This window comes from Pelodiscus sinensis, chromosome 10, assembly GCF_052426305.1.
Source record: "Pelodiscus sinensis isolate ZL-2025 chromosome 10, ASM5242630v1, whole genome shotgun sequence".
In the NCBI taxonomy this organism is placed as follows: Eukaryota; Metazoa; Chordata; order Testudines; family Trionychidae; genus Pelodiscus; species Pelodiscus sinensis.
In genome coordinates, this window is record NC_143061.1 from 50,844,900 (window position 1) to 50,855,315 (window position 10,416).

General features: G+C 42.2%; 1 protein-coding gene across 6 annotated transcripts in view; it reads left to right on the top strand.

The window, feature by feature from the left end:
* Positions 1–10,416, top strand: part of LIMS2 (LIM zinc finger domain containing 2) — a 47,188-nt gene that overhangs the window by 13,961 nt on the left and 22,811 nt on the right. For 4 of the 6 annotated variants that reach the window (XM_075937442.2, XM_075937444.2, XM_006131009.5 and 1 more), the window contains exons 2-3: positions 7,354–7,513; positions 10,225–10,291. The exons of 1 other annotated variant lie outside the window; for it this stretch is intronic. In XM_075937442.2, coding sequence (XP_075793557.1) covers positions 7,354–7,513; positions 10,225–10,291 — 227 coding nt within the window. Of the gene's footprint in view, positions 1–6,142; positions 6,201–7,353; positions 7,514–10,224; positions 10,292–10,416 lie in introns of all 6 variants that reach the window. One more of the 6 variants, XM_075937441.2, reaches the window with a different exon arrangement.

Genomic DNA, 10,416 nt, shown 5'->3' on the forward strand with positions numbered 1-10,416 from the left:
TCCGTGAAATGTCTGCATTTGAAAAACTGAATCAGTACAAGTTATGATGCCAACTGGTGAAGGACTGGAAAATTCATTCTTCTTTGAGTAGTGTCCCTGTGAGTGCTCCACTGTTGGTGTTGGGTCGTCCCGGCGCCACACATCGGTGCCGGGACAATCCGACAGCAACAGTGGAGCACCCACGGGGACACACGTCTCAAGGAACTGTCGTTACTGCACCAAGGTGAGTAACTTCCTGATGCTCATGGACTGCTCTGATCTCTCATTGTTGTGCCAGACAGTTGTCTGCCACAGTGCTGGAAGTTCAGGATGTTTTGACATTACTTTGTTTTGTCTTTCCTGTCTTTGTGATACAAGCTTATTATTAAACAGTAGGGACATCTGTGTTTGATATTTGTGTAGGACACAGTAAATTAGTGAATTGCATGGAATAAATGTAGCTTTTCTGGTTGGAGGTTGCACTCTGTGAAAATAATTGTATTTTAACATCTTGTGGTGGTTGTGATATTGTTTAAATTTAAGTGAGACTAAATTTTTTTTTTTAGATCAAAGGAATAAATGTTTTAAGTAAAACTGAAAAAAAGATTAGAAATTAAAGTATAGAACTCAGCTCATGGTTATGCAAGATCTATTGTTATCAGGCCTTCTCAACCTACAGATACAATAAAATCTGGGTACTCGTTTATAATATAATTGTCTTCTGGCCAGGTTACAACATAACTGTGATATACTGTCTGCTCAAGAACTTATGTCCCCTACAGATTTCAACTGTCTTTGTAATTGAGGCAGGGAACAATCGTGTTATCAATAGGTACCCTGAATCTAATCATAGAATCATAGAACTGGAAGGGACCTCGAGATGTCATCGAGTCCAGCCCCCCACCCTCAAGGCAGGACCAAGCTCCGTCTACACCATCCCTGACAGAAGTCTATCTAACCTGTTCTTAAATATCTCCAGAGAGGGAGATTCCACCACCTCCCTTGGCAATTTATTCCAATATTTGACCACCCTGACAGTTAGGAATTTTTTCCTAATGTCCAATCTAAACCTCCCCTGCTGCACTTTAAGCCCATTACTCCTTGTCCTGTCCTCAGAAACCAAGAGGAACAAATTTTCTCCTTCCTCCTTGTGACACCCTTTTAGATATTTGAAAACCGCTATCATGTCCCCCCTTAATGATAAGTGTTGTGCAGATGGGGCCTCAATAGCTAAGAGAACTCACCAAGCAGCGCAGCAAATTCATTGTCTCCCAGAGGGTTGGAGTGGGGCAGAGAAGAGAAGATTGAGTAGGTTTTGGAGTGTGTGTACTCAATCAGCTGAGCTTCTCTGCATTAGGACAATTATTTTAGGAATGCAGGAGGGCTCTAAGAACTGATCTTTATCTTTCCATTTGCCATTTTACTCATTCATTTCTTCCCTGGCAGGGCTGCCAAAATGGAACAGAGATCCTTTACATACAGGGGTGAATGTTTTTCTGTAACATAAACATAGTTTAGCAGTCTTTAAAACTGATAACTTTTAAGATGATCTCCGGAAGGAATATTTGTTTGGCGTTATGTAAAACTATGTTTTTGTACTTTTGTTAGTAGTTTTATTTTCCTGGTTACATCCTTTTTTTCTTTTCCTTCTCACTGGTTCAGAGAGAGTGTGTAATCGGTGTGGATGTTTGTCTTGAAATGAGATTTTCTAGGTTAGAGATGTCAGAGAGTGTCCTTTTTCTCTGTGTAGGAATTATAAGGATTTTTACTAGGGATGGAAATCCCGTTTTATTAGTTCACCAGTTAAATGTTAGGTTTAACCAATTAACTGATTAAATGGGGGTGGGAGGAGCACTGCTGCCCTCGGTGCGCCCAGGCTGGCCCCCAGTTAACCATAACCAATAAGCGTCACCCACTAAGGGTGATACCAACCGGTTCACCAATCACATCCCTAATTTTTACCAGCATTCAGTGAATTTTCTCTACTTTGTCATAGGGATGTTAGTGACTAGTTGACTATCCGTTAAGCATAAGCACTTAAGGGGAGGAGCAGGAGCCAGTGCTGGCTCCGCGGGAGGCAGGGGGGTAGCGGGGACTGGGCATGAGCTGGGAATCAACTGTCCCAGCTCGCATAGTTATGAAGCTTTAACTTTTTGACTCTTACTGTAATTTAAATAATTGTCTGACCTCTCCCCATAATTTCCACAATTGTGAAAATTGTAATTGATAAAAGTTGAAAATCCATAATTTTGCACAATAGTGAACATTTAATAAAAGCAAAGCAAAGTTTAAAAATAAAAACTGACATTATTTTTGAAATAACAATCAAATTCTGTGTTATGTATTTTGATGTGTATGTACTATGTAGTTTTGCATACAGACACTTAACATTTTTTTCCCTAGATTACTGGGTCCTATTTGTGTTTTATCTTTAAGGAACAGATTATTGGCCCAGTTGTATTTTTTCAACTCATGAGCCGGTTATGGCTTCCACACAGACCTCTTGCCGGTTTCTTTAATCTCAATTACTTTTATTCACTTTTTTTCCTCTCCAATTCCCAGAGGTGTTTGGACTATATTACCAGTTGTAGCTTCTAATTACCCTCTTTGCTGCTTCTGGCAATCTAATGCTGTAACAGGAGTGTTGGGACATTTGGAATGGCCTTACAGGGTGAGAGTTTTGATGGTGTCCACAGCTGCTCTTTTGCAGTAGGAGTCCTTGGTAGAACCCTACACAGATACAAAATTTGTATCTGCATCTGCAAAAATGAGCCGCAGATATCCACATCCACATTTGCGAATGCAGACACCCGTGGATATGCGCAAATTTGCAAGGTTCTAGATAAAAAATGTGTATCTGCCTCTGTAGTCGCAAAAATGAGCTGCAGATATCTGCCTCCATATAAAGCAGATATCCCCAGATTTGCAGGGCTCTAGTAATGGGTGTTGTGTATATAAACATAAATCCAATCCCATAGCTTTAGACATTTTCTCATTTTTGAGAGTAGGTGTGCTGAATGAATTTCTTTGACAGCTGCAGGTTAAATCCTGAGCTGCATTTCAAGCTTGTATTTCAGGCTAATGCAGAGATTGAGGACAATAATGTAGCCACACAAAAGAACAAACCATTTTACTCTTAATTTCCTACAGGGTTATGAGGCGTTTTTTTTAACCGAAAGAAGTTCCTGCATCTGCAGCCCTCAAACCTTACTTGTCTTACTGAATGAGGGGGTCAGTCAAGGATTAGACCCTACATTTCAATTATCTTTTTTTTTTTTTGGACAATGCTGCCATCTGACTATTTCCTACAACCTCTCATGACAAATAGTTATTTCTTAGTAGGGATTATCCCACTACAGCTGGCTTTTTCCAAGGATTTTACTCTGTGTGGAGACATTAGAGTAGCCAGGTATCTGGTTTTCACCTGGAATGTCTGGTTGAAAAGGGATCCTGGTGGTGCTGACTAGGCGTTAAGGGTATGCCTACACAACGGTGCTATTTCAGGATACTTCTGGTATCCCAAAATAGCTTTTCCGCGTCTTGACAGCGCACCCGTTATTTTGAAATATCTTTCGAAATAACAGACCCACTATTCCGACGTCCCTGTAAACCTCGTTCCATGAGGATTAAAGGGACATTTTGGAATTACGCAATAAGCTATTTCGAAATACACTCGAAATAAGCTACGCAACTTGCGTAGCTCAAATTGTGTAGCTTATTTCGAGCTAAGGGTGCAGTGTAGATGCACCCTAAAAATCCAGTCAGCAGCCCAATGTAGCTAAGACAGGCTCCCCATGTGCCATAACTCTGTGGCTTTCAGGCAGTGGCTGGCAGGACCCTGCTGCTAGTAGGCATACAGGGTGTGGGGTGAGGGCCAGAGAGACTTCTCCTGCTGTCCCCCTCTGAGAACTGGTTCTTCCGCTCCAGTTGGCTGGGAACTAGGGATGTAAGCAACTGCTCAACTAGTTGCTTCCCCACCCCTTGCTGCCTCTATCAGAAAGAGGCAGCAAGGGTGGGGAAGAGGAGTGGGTAGTGGGGGGAGCTGGTTTAAAAGATGGTCCCCCCCACTCCAGCTCCCGCTGGGGATCTTGTACATTTCAAAGCGGAAGCACCACATGGAGCCTGGGGCCAGTGGGGAACTCAGAGTCCTCCACTGGCCCCAAGCTTCATGCAGCGTTTCAATCTCATTGCCTGTTTGATTAGTTGATTAATCTAATTTTAACATCCCTGCTGGGAACCACAGCCCATGGGAGTTGTGGTGGTAGTGCCTGCAGGAGCAAGTAGTGCGCGGAGCCCCCCCTTCCTCCCATCTAGGAGCTGCAGGGACCAGCCAGCCATTTCCTGGGAGCTGCCTTAGGTAAGTGCTGCCAACACCCTGAACCCCCTCCCATGCCCCAACCCCCTTGACCCTAGCCCAGAGCTCCTCCCACACCCCAAATGCCTCATTCCTGGTCCCACCCCACAACCCACATCCCCAATTGGAGCCCTCATGCCCCCCCTGTATCTCAACCCCCAGATCTGAGCCTCCTCCCGCATCAAACTCACTCCCAGAGTCAGCACTCCCTCCAATATGCCAAACCCCTCAGCCTAGCTCAGAGCCTCCTCCCACATCTCTCATCCCTGGCCCCACCCCAGAGATTGCATCCTTAGCTGCAGTTGTGCAACCCCTCTCTCCCAGCCCAGGGAAAGTGGAAGAGGAGGAGGATGGAAAGGGCAGGGCAGAACAAGAGCTGGACAAAAGTGTTTGGTTTTATGCCATTAGAAAGCTGACGACCCTGAGGAATATGACTGCAGATTACACAGTTGTTTTATGCTGGCCAGTTCCGTTCTTGCAGTATTGAGGTCATAAGACCTCAATGTCAACGGAAGGTGGTAGGAAGCCATGCTCTTTCTGAAACAGCAATTAAAATGAATTTAAAAGGGAAATGTAAGTAGCAGGGTTATTTTTAATAACCTAAAGTTTGTGACCAAGGGAAACTAGAAACGTGCTTTGTTGTGCTTCATATTGGGCACATGGGGAGTATTATAGCATATGTGGATCTCTGACAGTCTTCAAAGCTTGGAGTGTTTTGGTAGCCATGTTGGGCCCAAGACATTGGAGAGACAAGGTGGGTGAGGTAAAGTAATATCTTTTATTGGACCAACTTTGGTTGGTAAAAGGGTGAACTTTCAAGCTACAGAGCGCTCGCTCTTCTTCAGGTTTGATATTACCTCACCCATTTTCTCTCTCTAGTCATAGGAACTGTCATTTCCCCCCACACATCTAGACTCTTTCCTCAGCTTTATACTTAGAATACTGTGCCTGTTTTTATTGTTTAACTTCCGGGCCAAGTGGTTTGTTTTGCTTTTTTCCAGGTTGATTTGAATAAGTGTTTAGTGGTGAGCTTATTAAAATCCTACCATTATGAACCTTCCTGGACTGTGCGTTAGTTGAAGCAAAACTGTGATGGGAAACAAATTGCTTGGCCTTGTGATTGTGTTGCTACAAACACTAACATCCTGGGCTGACTGTTCCTGTGCTGTCCCAGCAGAGCTTAGGGAAATGTCTGGAGATTCTGTAAATCATGAACTGTGGGCCAAAGGTTACAGGATTTCCTGCCTATTCATAATTCTGGTGAGATTCTAAGTGTAATGGCCCTTTTGCTCTGCACTGAGGAAACAAATTACATTGTAATGTCTCTAAATTAGTACTGCTATTTAATCTAATTAATCAGTGGTCATGGTTCTCCTTTGGCTTGTACCTGTGCAAAATGGAAGTGAAGCGTTTCCACCACTGTTAGGGTACGTCTAAACTACATGGCTCCGTCAACGGAGCCATGTAGATTTGTTGTTTTGGCAAAGGCAAATGAAGCCACAATTTAAATGTGGTAAACCACATCCCACGAGGAATAACGGGGCTGCCGACAAAAGCTTTGATGTCGGCAGGGGAGCGTCCAGACTAGCGCGCTGAGCGGACAAACAGCTGGTCAGCTGTTTGTCGGCTCAGCGCGGCAGCCATGTAAATTGAAATGAAGCCGCGATCATTTAAATCGCGGCTTCATTTGCCTTTGCCTGTGTGTCTAATCTACATGCCTCTGACGACAGAGGCATGTAGTCTAGACACAGCCTTAGTGGGAAATTCTAGTTCGATACATTTTTCAATTATTTTATGTTCACTTTTCAGGAATGTAAATGACTATACAAGATGCAAGGCATTGGAGAATCAGTCTTCTGTCTTCCAGGTGTGTTACTCTGTCGGCACCTCTGAGACAGGAAGGAGAAGTTGCTACTACTAAAATACATTTATTGATTTCTTGTTTTCTTTGCAGAAGACAAGATAAAACAGAATAGTGCTGATGAAATCTAGCTGTGTATTACAGCACAGATACTCACCCTTCCCCTTAGGGAAGACATAGTCTTTTATTTTATGGATAGCATGAAGTAAAGATAGACTAATATTACAAACAAAGTGAAAACAAAGGAAGAAGAAATTTATGCAGGTCATATGAAAGTGTTGATTAACCCTTTTATACCCCCTTCATGTACTCTGTATAAACAACAACTGTGTCATGAAGGCTCTTTTATAAATGTTTACGTGTCTTAAAATATTAATTGGGTTTGTTTTTCATATGTATCAACCTGTAATGCTACCACCACTCCAACCATGCAGAGCTCAGAGGGATTAACAAAAACATCTTAACAGAGATAAAAACCACACTAACTTCAGATACTCTGGGGATGCTCCAGTTTTTAAATGAAAGCTGGTCCCATTAAGAAATTAGGAATCTTCTCTTCCCCATTTTTAAAAGTTGCCATTTCTAGCCCTGTAAGGACATGAGAGAGATGACTTTAAAGTGATCACATTTTAATACATAGAAAACCTGGAGTCATGCTTTCCCATCGTAGGCCTCAAGCAAGTGTGATGTTTTTTTGAAAGGGGATAAGACAGTTATACATGTGAAGGGGAAAGGACTAACCTCTACAAGGTTTTTGTTGGTTTGGTGTTTTAATGGAGGGTGTTTGGAATAAATAGGTGTGACGGGGATTTGTTGTCAGAGGGCAGGCAATGTGGTCAAAGGTTCATGATAAATGAATCCATCATATCATTCTGCAAATTACGTTGCTGTCACCTCCATCTGACATTGTGTGGGATGTAAATATGTGTCCTGTCTGTGTAGGATGTAAACATACATCTGACATTGATTCTTAATAACTTGATTCCATTCCCTTGAATGCTGCATTATTTTAATCATACTTATTCGTGTAAAAAGGGATGAAAAACAAGAAGAAACTTCCTAATGTTGGTGACTGTAATAGTACTAGCATGGTCTATGCATGCTCATTTCATAGCCATAACATTGCCCCCTTCCTACTCACCTTTTATTTCCTCCTCAGTAATATGTCTGATGCCCTCGCAAATGCCGTGTGTGAGCGCTGCCAGGCTCGCTTTGATCCCTCCGAAAGGATTGTGAACAGCAACGGGGAACTCTATCATGAGAACTGCTTTGTCTGTGCTCAGTGTTTCCGGCAGTTCCCAGATGGACTCTTCTATGAGGTGAGGTTACTGCCTGTATGAATCTATAGAAAGTTTTGTGACTTCTCCTTTACAATTCCAGTCTTGGGAAATATGGAGCATCTGTGGCTCTCAGCGAGCTCTATAAACTGAGAGCACTCCAGGTCTGGCAGGGCAAAGCTTCCAGTGCCGTTCTTTGCTGGTATCAGTGTTTCTCACTGTCTTTTCCTTCCCAGTGTAACTAGCCCTTTCAGAAGGCTGCATCAGACATTGCTGCTAAATCTGAAGCAGCAGGGGTCCCAAACCCACTGGAGTGAAGGGCTACCTCATCAGGTCCAGGTGAAATGTTCATGGTCCAGAGCCATATGACATGGGAACAATGAGAAGTCCTGTAGCACTTTGGAGGCTAGCAAGAAATATATATAGTATCATGAGCTTTTGTGGAACACCCACTTCTTCAGACATATATGGCATGAGAGTGTGAGATGCTCTTTGCTGATTGGGAGATCAGTGGAGATAACTGAAATCCCCTGCAGACATGAGATGCCTCCTTCTATTTTGTGACCCTTGCTGGTGTGAGCATGCTAGAACTATTTCTTTAAAACCAGAGCAGGAAGCCTAGCAAAAAAGGAAGATGCTCTAGGCTGAAGCATTGAAGTTGTAGGATATTACCATTTCCCTTATTTTAATACATGGCTTGTTCAGTGTGGGAGAAGGGTGGGCCCTCCCTTATCTGTTCTATGTCCCAAGGGTGCCAGGTCCACATTGGTTGGGGGTGGGGCTTGAGCCCTTGACCTTTGGCTCCTAAGGTGGGTACCTTATCCACTGCACTGCTGGAGAAGCCCCCCAACCTCCCTACATTCTGGGCCCCACCTTATCTGTCCTGATCTTTACTGTTGTCATATGACTGGTCAGATACATTTCAGATACATCCTCAGGTTATCAGGAGATCATGGCCAATTACTCCTCCAGTTCTGCACAAACACATATTCTGTATCTGAATTTGTTACTCATTCCTTTCCTGCTTTCTTGCTCTGGCTCTTTTTTTCAAGCTGATGGGGCAGATGATGCACAGAATCTTGTCTTCACAGTGAGGGGCCCAGTCAGATTTCTTCACGAAATCAGCTTCGTATTAGCTCAAACAGGTCCTGTGCTGTTAGCAGTCCCATAGGCTTTTTCACACCTCATAGGCTTTTCTGGGACTCTTAACTTTGAAAGGATCACACTCTAAACAAGCCATGTGTTTAAATATACTGCTGTCTTCCTCATTGGGAAATCTGCCTGGCCGGTTATGGGCAGACTTTGAGGAGATATGGAATTTCAGTTCCCTAATCTTGTTGATTTCTTTTGATCCTAAGCTTTACTGACTTTATTGACAGATCCAGAGTTGTGTTAGAAAGTCATTTATCTCTCATCCCGACTAAACATAAATTAAGCAAAATTAGGATGCAGTGGAGCAGAAAAATATATATTTAGAATATAAAACTACATTTAAAAACATACATTAGCATATTAAGGTAGAGGACTAACACATGCAGAAGTTGGGAAATCCATAACACAAGATTCCTGTATCAATGTTAACCACATTGCATGCACATCCTATATATTAAAAGGCATGTTTTATAAAGTCTAATTTTTTTTGCCATTTGACCTGAAAGCTTCCTTTCAGGGCCCAGTTTTCAGATGGATTTCAGTTTGACTCAATTCAAATTGTCCCTGTGTTTTGTTTGTATAAAGTTTTAGGCATAAGTCTTACCATAGTGATGGATAAATACCTAACTTGCAAGTTCAAATTAGGACAGGTATTTAAAAATGCCTAAATGGTAGAATTTTGCATCCGCAATTATTTATGGTCATGTGGGTACAATTTCTGTGGTTGTGTAGTGCACCAAAGAAAAAAATCCTCCTATTTCAGAAGCTAAGGCTCAATGTTTCTCAGAATCTTCACTTCTGAATTTCCCATTTTTGGATGCCCATAATTTCGAAATAATGGACCGTTTATTCCAAAATCTGAAAACTTCATTCTACAGGGAATAACGCCTATTCCAAAATAGCTATTTTGAAATAGCCCTTCACCAGGGCCATTCTAAGTTCTTTCTCCTGGGGCTCTAAATCGAGATAGCACGTCTACATTAGGGAAGCCTGACTCAGACTCATTTTGAGGCTTCCCTGCAGTGTAGACGTGCTATTTTGAAATAAGCTATTTTGGAGTAACTATTCCGGAATAGTTTATTTTGAAATAAATGTGCAGTGTAGATGTACCCTTAGTGACCTTGTCTGAAAACTAGCTGTAAAATTTTCTATAGCATATGTACAAACAAGCAATTTGAAAACTATATAAATGTAAGTCTGCTAAGATCTTTTTAATTTTTCCATGAGTACAACTGTCATGTCAAGTTTGAGGCTTTTTGAGTATGTGAACACAGAAGAAAAGGATAAGAAAAGCTCATTATAGATTTTGTGTGGGTTTTGGTTTTGATTTCTCCTGCACCTCTGCTCAAAGTAAACAGATCTGCATTGATTTGGTTCCATTGTCCAAGAAAATTCACCACGGGGCTGAGACAAAGTATGGAAAGAGTCACCTTCCAAGGATTTTTTCAAGGCAATAACAAGCAACCAAAGAGAGGATTGGAAATGGAAATGATAAAATTTTACATATTTGCCATCTGCAAACTCTAATAAAGTAGTTTGAATGTTTACAATGGGCAGTTTGTGATTCACTATGGACTTTCTTTCCTATGTTTTGTTAACAGTTTGAGGGTCGAAAGTATTGTGAGCATGATTTCCAGATGCTGTTTGCACCCTGCTGCGGGCAATGCGGTAAGCTCTCCGCATGCAAAACTGTTTAGCTTCTTCGCTTCCCTCAGTAGAAGTCATGGGGTAGAGGATCCCTGGGGATGAAAATTTTAACCCAGATCTCTAAGTATCAAGATCTCTAGAAAGGA